Here is a 17730-nt window from a genome sequence, read left to right as displayed (position 1 = left end):
GACGCATTTGGAAGCCGTGGGAAATTTTATTTTATTTTATTTGTTTCGTCAAGTACCTATTGGTGGTATTCAAAGATATAATACACTGCTCGAAAAAATAAAGGGATCACTTAAACAACACAATATAACCCAAATGTCTGTGAAATCAAACTGTCCACTTAGGAAGCAACACTGACTGACCATCAATTCCACCTGCTGTTGTGCACATTCAACTTTGTACAGAACAAAGGATTCAGGGAGAATATTTCATTCATTCAGATCTAGGATGGGTCCTTTGAGTGTCCCCTTTGTTTCTTTGAGCAGGGTATTTATATACAGTAAGAGAGAAACATTCGGACAGGGGACGGAAGGCACGTTGGTGCGACTTATGCAGGCCCCTTACTGACCTCTTAGGAATCGGGAGAGGTCAACAGTGGAGAGTCTAAGGGTAACGTTTTGGGGGTTAGGTGGAGATACTACAGAGACTGGTAGTGACTTCCAGGCATCAACTACTCGGTTACTAAAGTCGTATTTCCTGCACTCGAGTTTGAAGCAGTTTGCTTTAGTTTGCATCTGTTGTGTGCTCATGTGTTGTTGTGGTTGAAGCCAAAGTAGTCATTGACCGGAAGGACATTGTAGGAGATGATCTTATGGGCTGTGCTTAGGTTGCGTTTAAGGCAACGTAGTTCTAAGCTTTCCAAACCTAGGATTCTGAGTCTGGTTGCGTAGGGGATTCTGTTGCGAGTGGAGGACTCTTCTCGTAAAGTATCTCTGGACATTTTCTAGGGTCTTTATGCCCCAAAAGTGGGGGTCTTCCCCCCCAAAAAAACACAAAGTGGCGTTTCAGCCAGTCCCCGTCCAGGGGGAACTCCGAGCCGATCGCTCCTGGGATTCTTTTTTCTTTTGGCCAGGAGGCTTCCCCGATTCTAACTCTGCGGGTGGCTTGGCCTAATGTGGCCATCCCAAAGGTGTTTTTTCAAGTTGGGAAACACTGGATTAGATTTTTATTGTTATTAATGCTTAAATTTGACTTTCTATACTGTATTGTTGTATTGTTATGAGCCACCCTGAGTGCCATAGGATTGGGTGGCAAATGTCAAATAATAAAATAAAATAAAATAATGTACCCCTGGGCAGTAGAACAATAAGACAAAGCAGAGACTTGGTGTGAGCTTTTGTCAACGTCTTCCAACTTTTATTTCATTTGGACACTTCAGATAATACAAAATGCTGACATTACAAAAGGAACTGACTTCCCGGCTCTCGTACACTGATTGTCACCCCGACGTTTGCTGACCGCTATTGGTCCCCTGGAAGGAGGATTCTTTCCAAAGCCTCCGTCGTTCCCCACCCATCGAAATCCAACCGGGCTTTCCCAAAAGGTTCTTCTGGAGGGCCTTTGCAGGTCAAAAACATCTCCAACAGGGTTCTTCTAATGGAGTCTCTCCAAACGGACGACTTTTGAGACTTGTGGACTGGTTGAGTTGCAAGTCCACAAGTCACCAGGTTTGGAGGTCCTGTTCTAATGGGGGGCACCAGAAAGGAAGGGGCCATGCCCTCCACTTCCCTGCTTTGCCACAAGGCTCAAGGCCAAGCTGGTTGACCCCATAGGGCAGGTCCTCTTAGAAGAACAGATGGGTAAGCAAAAATTAAAAAAAAACATTGTACAGGGAGGAGAAATCTGTCAATCATGCTTTGCAGGCCAAAATCCTGCCTTTCAACCCATTCCCACAATGCAGTTACTCCTTGGTGCAAAAGGAGGATTTCTCCAAAACAGGGATCTTCAAACTTTGGCCACTTTAAGCCTGGCGGACTTCAACTCCCAGAATTCCTCCAGCCAGCTGAATTCTGGGAGTTGAAGTCCACCGGGCTTAAAGTGGCTAGGGTTGGAGACCCCTGCTCCAAAAAGAATGGTGTTTTGTGTGTGTGTAGTAGAGACAATGTAGTGTGTGATGTGTGTGCTTGTGCATCTACTTCACTTGCATTCCCAAACTCCAGCAACCTTTCCTCACCACAACCTTTAGCTTTCGTTTTAAAAAATACAAAACCGGTTAAACACGTTCACGTGTTTAATATTGCAAAAAGTTCAGCACAAATCAGATTTCCCCACCTTCAGTGCTTGGGTCTCCATCAGGAAGGCACAGGGCTGGCACGAGTCTTTCAAGAGTCCGATTGGAACGCTACATTTCAGGGACAGTTAGCAGAATAGTCCCCAAATTTAAACGACACCCCCCCTTGTTCATCAATATTGTGCAGCAATGAATTCAAATCTCACAAAACAAACAGTAAGTAGCCTACCCATGCATACAAACACAAGCCCAGTAATTATTATATCAACACAGGAAAAAGAATATTGTGTATTTCAACATTGCATTATTTGGCTCATATTTTAATTCTCCTGCAATTGGAAGTATAGAGCTTGGGGTTTTTTGTTTAAGTTAAGCCTACCTCTTTTCCATCACTGTCAAGTTAAGACAGTCGGGGCAGATATGAAAGGGATGCTTAAAAATGCCAGATAAACATAAGAAACCTGCTAAGGTCGACATGTGTTGTGTTCTCGCACACTGAGATGAACAGAGAAATATCTGCCCCCAAAGGGTTAATTAGGTAAGCTGAAAAATTGCAGAGTTTTGGATTCTGAGTTCTACAGCCGTGTTAAGCCCATTAAATCTTACAGTCACCGTGGGTGGGAACACTGAACGGCTATTCAAGTACCATCTGTCCCAAGTGAACCTTTATAGAAATTTTAAACTTACTACTACTACAATAATAATAATAATAATGATGATAATAATAATAATAATAATAATAATACTAGCCCATTCAAAAGTGTTTTCTTCGGGGGAGTGATTTCTGCAATGCTTTTCAAAGCACCCAACTACAACCAGTAGCAACGGAGTTGTAACTGATCGTAACAGTGATGTCAATACCAGACTTAGGTTCTATTGGTCCCCAGTGTAAAATGAAAACATTCCCCTTGTCTTCAAGGACCATAGGAGGCGGCCAAATTTCTATAGACCCCTGATGAAGCACAGGGACAAGGGAAAATACCAAACTGGACATTTGTCCACCGTTGAACACAGATCACAGGTGGTTTCCTCAAATCAATCCCTTCCACATCCATGCTCCCAATCTCCTGGCCTGGAAAAACACCAGGTTGGAGAGATTGTGATGGTGTCATCTTTGCATTTCCTAATTTTTTTCACAAAAAAATAATGACCTAAAATAATGCCTTTCCAACTATGGCATGGGGAATGTTCCTAAGAGCGGTGTTTCCCAACCTTGGCAACTTGAAGATATTTGGACTTCAACTCCCAGAATTCCCCAGGAGTCGAAGTCCAAATAGTATCTTCAAGTTGCCACGGTTGGGAAACACTGCCCAAGAGCTACGTGGTTTCCTACGAGTGGGCCTTCCCCAAGTGTTAGGAGCCCCCTCCTCACAACGGATATTTAACTTCATTACGAGGACAACAAAAAATGCAAACATCCTTATCCACACTTTTGAGAATTATTTCTCCCCCTTCCAAAAAAAGAATTTTTAAACTATTGAATTTCTTTCTCTAAGCTCTAACCGATACTATAAGTTCTGCAGTGGGGGGACGGGGAGAACCCCTGAAATTAAAAATAAAGCAAACTACAACCAGGAAAACAAAAACAAAACAACAACACTCCAGCACCTGCTTAAGACGTGAGGTAGGTGCAACCAGGAGGAACGTCCCGGCCCTAGAGGTGTTGTGAGCCCCATTGTGGTGCTGGCTTGACCTACAGCCAACCTCCTTTTTTTGACAGTCCAGGAATGTGTCAGCAGGTAACAACGGCAGACGGGAGGCTTTAATTCATCCCCAAATCATATCCAGCATCCGTTTCCTAGAAGGACGAACCGTTGACATCTTGTGGGTGGAAGGCTCAGCCGGCTCCGTTTAAACAGGATGCAGGAAGAGACGCCGAGCCCAGCAATCCAACGAGGATCCTGGGGAGATTGGATTAAAAAGGGTCACTTTTAGGACAGGGGTCCCCAAAGCTCTGGGCAAGCGGCAGGCACAAAACTCACACACCAAGCTCCATTTCAGCATCACAATGATCTTACGCCCCTCCTCTCCAGCTGTTCCTGCTCTCGGAAGAGACCGTTTTATTCTCCTATGAAATCTGATCGTTTTCCAAAGTGCAAGTTCTCCGGGCAAACCCAGAGAAGGAAGGTAGGGGAATCCGGGCCTCAACGTCACTTCTGTGAAATTACGAGAGCTGTGCATGCAGGAGGTTTACGGTCTTTTTATCAAGAGTCTCGGCATGTCCGGAATTGCATTCCGGACATGCACTTTCCCTACCCAAACAAATGCAGGAAGACCGCACGGGGAGAGTGGTAGAAAGTGCGTAGGAAGGAGACGTCGGGGGAATATGTTCCCCGCTGCGGAACAGGTTCAAATCTCAAGGAAAATACAAAAGGGACCTTTGATATATTTTCAAGAGGTAAAAACGTTGAGTATCTCAGCAAATACGCAACAGTATTTTTTGCCCCTCCCAGAAAAGGCACACGGCAGCAGTCGACTCTTCACGGCTGAAAAATCAACCTTGGCCAGTAACTGAGTCTCCCCAGCACAGGTCAGTTGGAGAACAGATCACATTCTCGGTTCTGGACACTGAGATTGTCCGAGCAAGTCGATAAGAGTCTTTTTAGAGAACCAGATATTCCACTTTTAAACGCTGTCAGAGAAAGGACGTTTGCCAAAGGAAGAATCCCATGATGGATGGAAGGCCTTAAAAAAATCCTTGGAGGGTGGGGGAGCATTTCATTGGTCACCTGTGCAGTGCAAAACCACCACAAGGATCAACTCTGAACCTCCAAGAGACGCAACTGCACTCAAGGTTGCAAATTCGCTCACCTGCGCATCAAACAGGTGCACCCTGAGTGGGTTGAGATTATGAACTCGGAAATTTAGCACAAAGGGAGGGTATAAATTTGAGAGAAGCTCATGATTGACAGAGGCTTAGAAAAAGTGCATCCTTTCCTGGAGGATTCAACCAAGGCGTAGGGCTGCTTTGCCTTCGTTCCGACGTGACTGCTGGGTGTAAGTTAAAGCATTTTTTTTCAGATCCAGGGGGCTGCAAATTCAGGGGTTCTGGGGGAAAAGGAGGGAAAAACAGGCGGCTCGGAAAGTAAAAAAAAGCTAGAAAATTCAGCCCTGGAGAAAGTGGAGTTCAAAGCCAAGAAATGGGAATTTTGACCTTTTTGGGGTGATCTCTCATAAGGGGGGGGGGTTGCAAAACATGGAGAGCCAATGCTTTGCAAAAGTTACAAAAACTCCCCTTAAAAAGCCAGCAAAAACTCTTTTAAACTGCCAGGCTTCCCAGGCTTCTACGAAGAAACAGAGAAGAACAGAAACGGTCCGTAGCCCACTCAATGGTCAGTGATACTGTCAGGTTAAGACTGCAGCCTAAATCCCAAGCCAACATTTTCCTAGAACGTAGCTTAGGATGGGAATTCAATGCAGGTAAAAAGAAGTGAAAATGCCCATTGCAGAAGACAACTTCGGCTTCAAAGGGCGAATTAATCCAGCAACAGTCGTTATCAAGTAAAGAGTCCCCTCAAACCTCTTTGCAAGGACAAACAAAACGAAATAAATAATCTCCCATTTGGTGATCACTTCTTTTCCTGGGACAGAAGACATTCGACGCAACGTTGAGATGCTCCATTAAACTTCAATCAAAGGTAAAGCAGGTGCTGTCTCCTGGTTTGCCTGCGGCATCTACTGGCTTAAGGATAAATATTTTATCCAAACAGACTGGAAAGTGTCTGCGGAACAAATCAAACGCCTCCATCGTTGGTTATTGGTGCTTTGAGAAGGAGGAGGAAGAGGAGGCAGCTTCTTAATAGTCCAGAAGGTTCCACCACGAGCCGAGAGCGTTGAGCATGATGGTGGAAGTAGAGAGAAGGTTCCGTTTCACAGAGTCTGTTTGTATGCTCTTGAAGATACAGAGGCCACCACGGAAAGCAGTTAGGGCTTCTGCTCCGCCAATTTGGAAGGAAAGGGGGCCGATGCGAAGGGGTCAGGAGCGGGCAGCTCTTTAGTCCTGGAAGAAAGAGAGGCGACCGAAACCGACCCGGCGATCACCTGCTTGTTGGTCTGAGATACGACTTTGTAGGCCGCGATGGGTTGGGCGCTGGGCCCCGTTCTGCCTTCTGGGCTGTAGTGGCGGGAGTACTTGGCCAAGGACTGTGGCTGGAAAGGTGGGCTGGCCTTGGGGGCCGAGAAGCCTTCCCGGAGGCCCGCGTGTCTTTGGAGTGTGTCGTTGGCGATGGGGCCCAGTTCTCCCGAGGTGCTTTTGGGAGGGTGGGCCTCGGGGACGTCGCTCGCTCTCGAGGGCTGAACCGACGAGGCCCCTGAATACTGGCCAGGGGTCGTTCCCATATCCAGGTTCTGGAATGGAGGGGCAAGCACATACTGGGCCGCCCCAGCCGAGCCTAGGAATGGCCCAGTGGCGGGAGGTTCCTTAGGTACAATGTAAGCCGCCAGCTCCTCCTGGCTTTTCTTCTTTGCGAACGGAGCTCTGAGGAACACATCGCCTTCGTCCGAGGGCTTACAAAACACTTGGCTTTTGGAGGGAAAGGGCGCTTTGGCGAAAATGTCCAGGTCGTCGCAGTAGCTTTTCGAGCCGCGGAAAGGAGCCGTGGCGAACACGTCGGTCGTTTCTTCGGACCGTTGCGGGAAAGCGTCGAAGGGAACCATCCCGGGCATGTTCTGGGCTGGCTGGAGGTTCAAATCCTTTGGGGAACCTCTTCTCCTTTCCCAAAGAGGGGGGTTCATTTTGCAAGCCTCCTCTTCATCCTCCGAGTCCATCAGCAGAGGCCTGGATCCGCTGCAGTCCAGGAGATCCACCTCGTGGTCAGTCCCTTCGCCTTCGCTGCTGTGGAAGGAGCTGTTGCTCGAGAGACCGTCCCTCGCCAAGAAGTCAGCCTCTCCTCCCAGGTGGCTCTGCTGGGGCTTACTCAACAGCGAGGAACTGGTGGGGCCCCCCGGCCTTCGGTCTTGCTCAGTACGGACCACGAAATACGCGGCTGGGACCCCCGGAAGCCCTAGAAAGGGTAAAACAAGAGCATTACTTGCTAATCTTAAGAGACACCGGCTAAAACTAAACCACACAGGTGTGATGACATGAGATTTAAAACCAGCAGCACACATGTTGGGGACCGGGGTGGGGGTGGGGGAGATGGAGGGATACGTTTAAAATTTAAATTAAAAAAATCATAGTGAAACCAGGTAGTTTTACAACCAACGGACACAACTCGGCATCACTTCACATTTCAAGGTTCCACCAAACGTGGGTTAGAGAGAGATGGAAGGTGTTAATAAAACAGACACACAAAAGCCTCACTCAAGACTTGGGGGGATGAAGAGGAGGAAGAGGAAATGGTTGTCCCCAGGCATCCCTAACACAGGGCAGGCGGCGCTTTCCAGGAAGCCAAGGTTCTAGACCTCATGATTCCCCAGGAAAAAGGGAGGAGATCCATTTTATTCTCAATTCTGGGGGAAACTCTAAAGTGGGCTCAGGTGAAGCCCCCACAGAGGGAAATTTCTGCCCTCTTCTCCTACGTTCCCTCGCTTTTCCTCTCTCTTGATCCTGTTGCCTAGGAAAATAAAGAGAAGTTTCGAAATAAAACGTGGGCTCGCCTGCTTTAATCAAATCTTGCTTCCTTTTTGGGGGGGGGGGAGGAAATATTTTCAATTTCATCCGTGTTAGAAATGAGAAAGCTTTAGTGTCCACATCTACCCATTCATACGAGGGTCGCCCAGAAAACAATGCACATTTTCTCAGCCTACAGTAATGGTACAAATGCAAAACTTGACAGATAGTGTAGCTGCAGCCGTGTCGTCATTGAATTTCTCCCTGCGGAGGAATAAACTGTTGGGAACATTCACAAACGTTTGTGAACAGTGGGTGGAGAATCTGCAGTCGACAGAAGTACGGTTAGTCGCTGGGCAGAGAGGGGGAGGCCATGACAGTGCAGAAAGGGCTTCGTGACCAGAACAAGGAGTGGTACCCACAGGGCATAGACGCCCTGGAGGAAAGCCATAGAACGGGATGGAAATTACATGGAAAAATAGGGAGTGTAGAAGAAACCTCATTCTTTCTTGTGTGTAGGTTTCATTGTGTTCAATAAATAATTGTTAAAGAAAAAAAATGTGGTGCATTACTTTCTGGGCGACCCTTGTAGCTGCTACTAATCTTGGCTGCTGGATGAATGGCGATCAACAACTTGCCTTTTGGGGCCTGACAGCTTTCTCAAAAAAATGCTAAGGTGGACAGCAAGTCTATTGTGATCCTAGTTTACTGGCGATGCGGACGACAGGGCTGGTTCAGTCCAACCCAAAGCCCGCAGCTCCAACCAACTAGGCCAGCGGTGGGCAAACCTGGCTCTTCTATGACTTGTGGGACTTCAACTCCCAGAATTCCTGAGCCAATCATGCTAGCTCAGGAATTCTGGGAGTTGAAGTCCACATGTCATAGAAGAGCCACTTGGCCCATCTCTGGACTAGGCGATCCCAACAAGCGGCTACACACACGGGAGAGATCGGGTGAATCACACACACACAGTTGTTAGAACACAAGAGAGCTTACCTTCCGAGAGAGAGCAGCCGCAAACAAGGTTAGCGAGAGGGCAGGAGAAAGGCAGGTAAAAACTAAAACTCCAGAGAGCCCAAGGCGAAGGCCTCCCCACTGGCCACTACCCACAGAAACTGGGGGGCACAAGGATGGGCACCGCTCACATTCAGAAAGGGGGCAAAGAAGAGCTTCTGCTAACTCAGGCAAAGCAGGGGGTCACGGTTCGCCAACAGGCACTGGCCAATTTCTGGTGGACCAGCTGAGCCAACACCAGTGTTGGGACCCTTCTGGAGATGTTGGAGATGTTCATCTGCTCCACAGAAGACCTGCAGGGCTCTTTAAACCCCCTGCATCCCTTCTAAAGCCTCCACTGTGAAGAGAGAGGCGTCTTTATCCATTAAACAAAGGTCTCGAATGCAGGATTTCTTGTTCGGATGAGATCAACGTGTTGGAGCTTCAATGATCCAACTTCGTAGGCGAGGTCATCGACCATTAGGCTCTGAAGCTGCTTCTCGGGACCAAAGGTGGGACTCAGAGGAACAAGCATCGGCATTTTATTGACAGAGCACTAAAGAATTAAGTTACATGATAAAATAAAAGCCATGCCAGGTTAAGAGGTGGACGACGCTTAATATTCTTGACCGTTGGTTTGTAGTCTTCGGCCATCCCGTGTCTCCATTTTTAATTTGTCCACTTGTGGCACTGCAGGTCCCACCAGGGAATGGAAACCAGCCAAGACTTTCTTCCTGTTCGAGAGTCATTTGTAGTGGAACAGGCACGGTAAGATAATGAGGCTGCCTTTATTTTTAACTTAATAGGAGCCAAGGTGGCGCAGTGGGTAGAGGGCAGTACTGCAGGCCACTGAAGCTGACTGTAGATCTGCAGGTCAGCAGTTCAAATCTCATCACCGGCTCAAGGTTGACTCAGCCTTCCATCCTTCCAAGGTGGGTCAAATGAGGACCCAGATTGTGGGGGCAATAGGCTGGCTCTGTTAAACAGGTGAGGGGCCTGGTGTCGTATCAACCAATAAGCCAGACAAAATTTGGAATTTATCCTCCCAATTGTTGGAGAGCATAAAGGACTTTCTTGTTTCAACCAGGTTACTCAACACAACAATTAACTCTGCCATCAATTATAGCTGGTGGAAGGGGAAGTCCTCGATTACACTACTACAGGGGTCTCCAACCTTGGCTACTTTAAGACTTGTGGACTTCAACTCCCAGATTTCCCCAGCCAGCTAGGGAATTCTGGGAGTTGAAGTCCACAAGTCTTGAGCTTGCCCAGTCTGGACACTTCTGCTGCATAACAAGAGCATTGTAGAAAACCGAAGCTTCCTCTCTCCCCCAATCACACAAATGTTTAAATGTTGGGTTTTATTTTTTATTTTCTAACCTGAGCCTCATGAGAAACAACTTTCTCCACTGCATAAATTGGAGCACCAGTCTGCTGAAATGAAACATGGGTAGAATTTCTGTCGGCGTGGTCTCCTGTGGTTCTTTTCCAATATTACCTGAAGACAACCTGGCAACGACTGATAAACTTTTATCCGCAGAGCCAACGACTTCCAAAGTCATCTCTTGCGCAGTGCGGAGGAGGCTTGCTATTTTCTGTGGCCTTGACCAAGTCTTCTCCTCTGGGAATTCTTTCCTGAGATGGGATTTCCTGCGTCTCTTTCAAAGGTGTTTCCAGAAGATCTGGTCCACTCTTCCTCTTCATCCATAATTGCAATCTAGACTTCGTTCCGGACAGTGGATTTCATGGCCGGAGGTTTTTCCCAGCCACTCTGCTCTCAGCTCCCAAAAAAAGCAAGACTTTTCTCAACTTTTCTGGAGGTTTTTCAAAGGCAGGGGGGGAAAATTAACAAAACGCAACTCTCTTGATTTCTCCGACTGACAGCACTCAACAAGGTTTAGATTCCAGATAGGGTGAAAAAAATCAAATTGAGACAGTGTGGCCAATGTTTCCAGTGCATTGTTCGCCACAATGCCAGGAATGTTCTGCAGCCCAGGTTATGTGGCTGGCCTCTGCACCTTGACCTGGGGACATTGAGGAAGCACTGCTACACCGCTACCAGCGAAAAAAAATGTCCTAATAACAGCAATACACATCTAGAAGTTGAACAGTTACGTTTTCTAGAAATCTGGTGTGTGTTTGTGTGTGAGATGAGGGAAGTGTTTTTAATAGGAAAGTGGACCCAAGAGCAAGGGGCCACAATCTGAGGTCAGTTGGGGGAAAGATCAGAAGCGACGTGAGAAAATATGATTTGACTGAAAGAGGAGTAGAGGCTTGGAACAAACTCCCAGCAGACGTGGTTGGTCAATCCACAGGAACTGAATTGAAACCTGCCTGGGATAAACATAGATCCACCCTAAGATAAAATACAGGAAATAGTATAAGGGCAGACGAGATGGACCAGGAGGTCTTTTTCTGCCATCAGTCTTCTATGTTTCTATGACTTCTAAACTTGGTTCTGTGATCAAAAAAGGCTGAGCTGAGCAGGACTAAGGTGCTCCTGAATTCTCAGGGCCCCTCCTACAACTTCCAGCAACGCACAGAAGAACTTCGGTTCTTGTCCATCCTTCATGGCAAAGCGATGTTCAGGGCAGGGGAGGGCTGTAGGACCGAACCGTGATTCATAGAGCAACAGCTGAAGAGAATATTTGTAGCTCAAGGTTAAAGGACGGCCCGTCCGCCAAACAATGTCGGCTGGCGGGACCTTGGGAGAAGAGCCTTCTCTGTGGTGGCTCCAAACCTTTGGAATCAACTCCCCCCCAGGAGATTCGTACCACCCCCACCCTCTCAGTCTTTCATAAGGCCTTAAAAATGGACCTCTGCCGGCAGGGCTGTCGCCAGTGAAATTTTAACATCAACCCTGGCATATGATTGAATGATAGAATGAATGTAGAAGATTGGGTTTTTAAATACACTGCTCAAAAAAATAAAGGGAACACTTAAACAACACAATATAACTCCAAGTCAATCAAACTTCTGTGAAATCAACCTGTCCACTTAGGAAGCAACGCTGATTGACAATCAATTTCACAGGCTGTCGTGCACATTCAACTTTGTACAGAACAAAGGATTCAGGGAGAATATTTCATTCATTCAGATCTAGGGTGGGTCCTTTGAAGGGTCACCTTTATTTTTTTTGAGCAGTGTATATTGGGGTTTTAGAACTTAAACTATATGTTTTAATATTGAAGTTTTAAGAGTGTTTTAATATTAGATTTTGTATTTACTTGTGAGCTGCCTTGAGTCTCAGGAGAAAGGTGGCATAGAAATCTAATTTCACAAGGATGATAAAACGTGGCCCAAATTCCCAGCCCATTTGGGGCAAAGAGAACCACGTATTAGTGCCTTAGATCTGGACACATTGATGGAAACAGGAAGACAGAACAGCACCACCCCCACCAATGCTCAGCCCCTCTGAACTGGATCCCTCCTTGAGGATTCTAGCAAGGAGCCAACAAGCCACTATTCCCAGGTCAACCTCATCATCGTTTATTACGGAAGTATTTCCGTGGCGACTAGTAAGCTTTAATTCACGATAGCATTTCAGGGTTAAGTGGACGAGTCATTTCTTGGGTGGGGAAGAAGAGACCCAGCCCCGTTCACATTGGTTAGTTCACAGCACCAGCAGAGAATCCGACCAAATGAATAAATATAATAAAAATAAATAAAACGCCTTCCAAAAAACTCTTCAACAAGTTCATGAAAGTTAAAATGTTAAAGCGTTCTTTTTTAAAAGTACTTTAATTCACAGGAGGGGGGGGTTAGGGTGGGGGGGTGGGTTCTAATATACAGCAGGTGGTTAATTTCTTTAAAAAAATCCATTCTTTTTTTCCATATATTTTCAGTATCATCTGACTATACAATAACGTTCTATCTAAAGCTTTGTCCGTGGGATCCAACTCGGTTGCCTGCACTTCAGGAATCAAGAGTCAAGACAAAGAATCAAAGAACCTGCCCCAAAACGGAAAGAACCATGGACCCTTTGGCCAAGACCGCTTTCATGGGTTTTCGTCGTCAGGAAAATCGGGAAAGTGCAGCAAAACGACCAAGAGCAGTGATGGCGAACCTTTGTTTCCTTGGGTGTCAAAGGAGCATGCGCGAGTGCCCACACCCAAAATTCAATGCCTGGGGAGGGCAAAAACAGCTCCCCCCACCCCTGGAGGCCAGAAACAGCCTGTTTGCCAACTTCTGGTGGGCCCAGTAGGCTCATGTTTTGACCTCTCCAGGCTTCAAAGCCTTCTCTGAAGCCAGGGGAGGGTAAAGATGCCCTCCCCATGCCCCTGGAGGCTCTCTGGAAGCCAAAAATGCCCTCCCAGAAATCAGTTGGCCAGCACACACATGCACCTTGGAGCTGAGCTAGGGCAACGGCTCAGGTGCCAGCAGATATGGCTCCGCGTGCCAGCCACAGGTTCGCCATCACTGACCTATGGAGACACATACATACGCACATCACACCGAAGCAGCAGCTGTTTTTTATCATGAAGGGCATCTCAGCAAGTAGACTTTGGAAAGGTTCAAGAGAGGATTGACAGGACAGTGAAATGCTATTTACAGAATTGGTTGAGCTAACTTCCGGAAGGCGGAGATTTGTACGTGAGAAAGCTGGAGGGGGGGAAAAAATACTGGGGGGTGACACCGGAAGGTCTTTCAAACCCTGCAGGGGAGGCTGATACACCTAGAAACTGAGCCATTCACACACTCACACTGGGGGAAACTGCACTTTTTGAACCACTACAATACATTTGCACGTACACAAAGTTAGCGTTAAGCTAATGAGCATTTCCACTACGGAGTTAGGGGTCACTCTCCTTCTCAGAAGAACATCTTGGGAGGGAACCAATGAATTTGGGCTTGAAGACCAGAAGCCAATGAAGACAAGTTTACTATAGCCAGCAGTTGGATGAAAACGGAGCATCTCGGCGTGGAAATAAAAGGTAGACACCTAAAGTCGGAAAGCACTTACTAGGAGTTTCATGCTAGTGGTATCAAGGCAGAAGGCTCTCACTGAAAAAGGTCAGCCTGTCTGTCTATCTGGAAGGGGCCATGGCTTCGTATTTACCGTGTTAATACGCTTATGCAGCTACAGAGGGGGGTTGCAAAAACCGAGAAAGGAAAACAGAGCCAAAGAAACCCACCCGTCTTAAACTTCAAGAAAATCTGACCTGTGCATACAGTTTATACAACCCCTCAGAGAGACCCACAATTCCCCTGGCCATGGCTCCCCTTGCCCCCTCCTCCTCCTAAAGGTAGTCCACCCAACAGAAAAAGATCTTAGCCATGCTGTTTGGACACAAGAGTATGGTTCACGTTAACCATTTGGCGTAGAATAATTTCCGTAGCTTTAGTAACTTTATTGACCGGTTGGTTTTATTTTAAGCACAAGTCCATTCCTAAGCAGGTTGCAAAAAAAACAACAACCCCAGAAGTAGATACCTGGAGCAAACTGCCTTCGTTCAGGGCTGCAAATGTCATTATTATTATATCTAAGCCTCCGTGATGGGATTTCCTAACACCCTCTCCTGAACTGGAGGAGGACAAAGGCTACTTCGCTGCCCTTTCGCCTCCCAAGTCTCGTTGGTTTTTAAACCAAGGAAAAATAAAATAAAGTAAACGTTGACAGACAATCTTAGTTAGCATCATTTAGGCAGGTTAGTCGCATGTATTTCTAAGCAAGGATCATACACAGATTACATGGTTTGTTATTTTTACAATTATAGTTTTGGTGGCACTAACGGATAAATCATAGCCAGGTGATTAATACAGGATAGCGCTCCCTTACAGGTAGTAGAGAGTTTCACAAGAAAACTTTTTTTTGCAGGCTGCATCAAGACCGCGCCGGTAACAAGGAGAGATAAATCCCAGCAGTGGGTACAATTTTCAGAGCAAAGTCCTTTCTTTTTTTTTTTTTTTGCATTGGGAGTTATTTCCAACAAAAACGAAAGCAAAAAAATAAAAATAATAAAACCATCCAACAACTAAAGATTAGCTGTGTTAGGAGGAGGAGGAGGAGAAGAAGAAGAGGAAGAGGGGAAGGGAGAAAAAATAAAAGCAACGAAAGGGTTTTGGGTACGTTACAGGAGCCGCCTGTTAATCAGTAACCGCTACAGGTCTATCAGCTGATCCACTAGCAGAAGAGACCTGGCGAGGTTGGGAAGACTGGGCTCAGAGCTCCCACTGCTGTTGCTAGAATGCCCACCTGAAAGTAGGAGAGACAGCGATTTAGTATCCGGCAAAAGACACAGGTGTCAGGGGGGAAAAAGTTAGTTTTCAGGTTTTTAAAAAAAAAAATAAGAGAAAGACATCCACACAAACAAGAGTTAGATAGAAGGGAAAGGACCTACATCCAGGAGAGGGGCACTAAACACAATTTCACTGAGGGCCACATCAGGGTTGTGTTTGACCAGGAGGAGGCATGTAGCCAGGGGGGGAGCATAAGTAGCGGGCTTCTTACAGAGTTGGAAGGGACCTTGGAGGTCTTCTAGTCCAACCCCCTGTTTAGGAAGGAAACCCTACACTGCTTCAGACAAATGGTTATTCAACATCTTCTTAAAAACTTCCAGTGTTGGGGCATCCACAACTTCTGGAGGCAGGCTGTTCCACTGGTTAACTGTTCTGACTGTCAGGAAATTTCTCCTTAGTGCTAAGCAGCTTCTCTCCTTGTTTAGTTTCCACCATTGCTTCTTGTTCTACCCTTTGGAGAATAGCTTGACTCCCTCTTCTTTGGGGCAACCCCTGGGATGTTGGAAGACTGCTATCCTGTCTCCCCTGGTCCTTCTTTTCATTAAACTAGCCATGGCCAGTTCCTGCAACCATTCTTCATAGGTTTTGGCCTCCAGTCCCCTAATCCTCTTTGTGGCTCTTCTCTGCACTTTTTCTAGAGTCTCAACATCATGGTGACCAATGCTGAATGCAAATATTCCAAGTGTGGCCTTATACAGTGATATTCACCCTTCACGTGATCTCAATTTTCTCCCTCTGTTGATGCAGCCTAGAACTGTGTTGGCTTTTTTGGCAGCTGCTGCACACGGCTGGCTCCTATTTAAATGGTCGTCCACTACGACTCCAAGGTCCCTCAGCAATGTACCACATAGACTGCACCTGTGTGTTTTGTTTCTGTTGCCTAAATGTAGAACCTGACTTTTTCCACCATTGAATTTCATTGTGTTAGATAGCGCCCATTGTTCCTCTCAGGGGAAAGGACTCTTTCTAGACGTTTCAACATCCAAAATTGAAAATTTGAGTGAGGATGATGGGCGATCCAATGGGTCACTTAGGGAAAGCGTCTCCTCGACTCTTGCATTTTATTGCAAAAGATCGCACACGGTCTCTGGGAAGACTCGTTCGGTGGTTCTACTTGAAGCACTGAGGAAGGGAAGGCATAATGGAAGGGAAGGCACAGTGTTGGTTATGACCTATAAAGGCCTTCATGGCACCGGACCAGATTACCTTAGGGACCGCCTTCTGCTGCACGAATCCCAGCGACCAGTTAGGTCCCACAGAGTGGGTCTTCTCCGGGTCCCGTCAACAAAACAATGTCGCTTGGCGGGACCCAGGGGAAGAGCCTTCTCTGTGGCGGCCCCGGCCCTCTGGAACCAACTCCCCCCAGAGATTAGAATTGCCCGCACCCTCCTTGCCTTTCGTAAGCTGCTTAAAACCCACCTCTGCTGTCAGGCATGGGGGAATTGAGATACATTTTCCCCCTAGGCCTTTACAATTTTATGCATGGTATGTCTGTATGTATGTTTGGTTTTTATATCAATGGGTTTTTAACTGTTTTTAGTATTGGATTATTATTATATGCTGTTTTATTATTGCTGTTAGCCGCCCCGAGTCTCCGGAGAGGGGCGGCATACAAATCCAATAAATAAATAAATAAATAAATATTCTGGGGTCTCCCCCAAAGCTAAGCAGCTGGGATTCTGCTCAGCAGAGAATTAGCACCAAGGTCTAGTGGAGGCTACATCTTGTGACTCTCAACCACTGAGAATGAAAGAAGACCCCCACAAGCCATTTCAAATCATAACCAAAGTCCTGGGAAATATTAGTCAGGAAAGACAGGTGGTTTTTTTTTAAAAAAGCTTTAAATTAGACTTTCATCACAGAGTTTCCTTATGTCCAAGAAGCCCAACAGAAAACGTGGCAATGGTCAACTCCATCTTTGCCCCATAAACAGGTTTGAGGTCTGAAAATAATCCCGGTTCTACCAAACGCTCTAAAGCCGTCTTTCCCAACCTTGGCCACTTGAAGATATCTGGACTTCAACTCCCAGAATTCCCCAGCCAGCATCTGCTGGCTGGGGAATTCTGGGAGTTGAAGTCCAAATATCTTCAAGTTGCCAAGGATGGGAAACCCTGCTCTAAAGAACTTGAAACCAACAAACGCAGCATAAGAATTCTGGGTGGGCAGCACCACACTACGAGCAAAGGCCCTACCACCAATGCTTCGCCCTTGAGATCTAGCTGCTTACCTTGTGAATTTTTGGATATTAACACAGGGATGGGGTCAAACTCATCTTCTGTCACTTTTTCAGAGCCCCCAGGGACATCAAAGCCTGATATCAGGTTAGTATCTTCTGCCGCACGACGGGGAGGGTGGGATGCAAAAAAACAACAGGACGAGAAAGAGCAGAGAAAGCTGGTTAGAAGCCACCAGAACAACATTTGCCGTAGGTGTTTTGCTGCAAGGGGTGGGGGGTGGGGGGAATAGGGAGGCAGAATTGCAAACGGTTAGAGCAGACCGGGCATTGAGGAAAACTAGGGGAAGGACAGAAGTCGGTGGCTATGAGAATTATATGGGTGGAGTGAAGAGACAATAGCCCAGTTGCACCAAGAGAGTTGAGATCAGAACATTGCAGCAGAAGGAGCTGAGCAGAGAGGGTGCAAAGACCAAAAGGCTTGGATTCTCATTCCGATTAGAGCAGTGTTCCCCAACCTTGGCCACTTGAAGATATCTGGACTTCAACTCCCAGAATTCCCCAGCCAGCTAATGCTGGGAGTTGAAGTCCAGATATCTTCAAGTGGCCAAGGTTGGGGAACACTGCATGAGAGGCATCAGTTGGGCAACTGACCCCACTTTGCTCCTCAAATGCAGGTGAGGGTTGGCAAGCCTTGGTGGCACAGTGGTTAGAGTGCAGCACTG

At 46.8% G+C, this 17730-nt stretch overlaps 1 protein-coding gene across 14 annotated transcripts in view; it reads right to left on the bottom strand.

Annotated features, from left to right (window-relative positions):
* Positions 1-1147: 1147 nt before the first annotated feature.
* Positions 1148-17730, bottom strand: part of AAK1 (AP2 associated kinase 1) — an 82399-nt gene continuing 65816 nt past the window's right edge. For 8 of the 14 annotated variants that reach the window (XM_070765101.1, XM_070765102.1, XM_070765103.1 and 5 more), the window contains 2 exons: positions 17060-17164; positions 1148-7051 (listed from right to left, as the gene is read on the bottom strand). In XM_070765101.1, coding sequence (XP_070621202.1) covers positions 5973-7051; positions 17060-17164 — 1184 coding nt within the window. In that variant the 3' untranslated portion in view covers positions 1148-5972. Of the gene's footprint in view, positions 7052-12314; positions 14789-17059; positions 17165-17730 lie in introns of those variants that run through there. The other 6 variants (XM_070765104.1, XM_070765107.1, XM_070765113.1 and 3 more) reach the window with 3 other exon arrangements.

The sequence above is a fragment of the Erythrolamprus reginae genome, chromosome 12, assembly GCF_031021105.1.
Source record: "Erythrolamprus reginae isolate rEryReg1 chromosome 12, rEryReg1.hap1, whole genome shotgun sequence".
NCBI lineage: Eukaryota > Metazoa > Chordata > Lepidosauria > Squamata > Dipsadidae > Erythrolamprus > Erythrolamprus reginae.
This window is presented reverse-complemented; position numbering and strand designations above follow the sequence as displayed.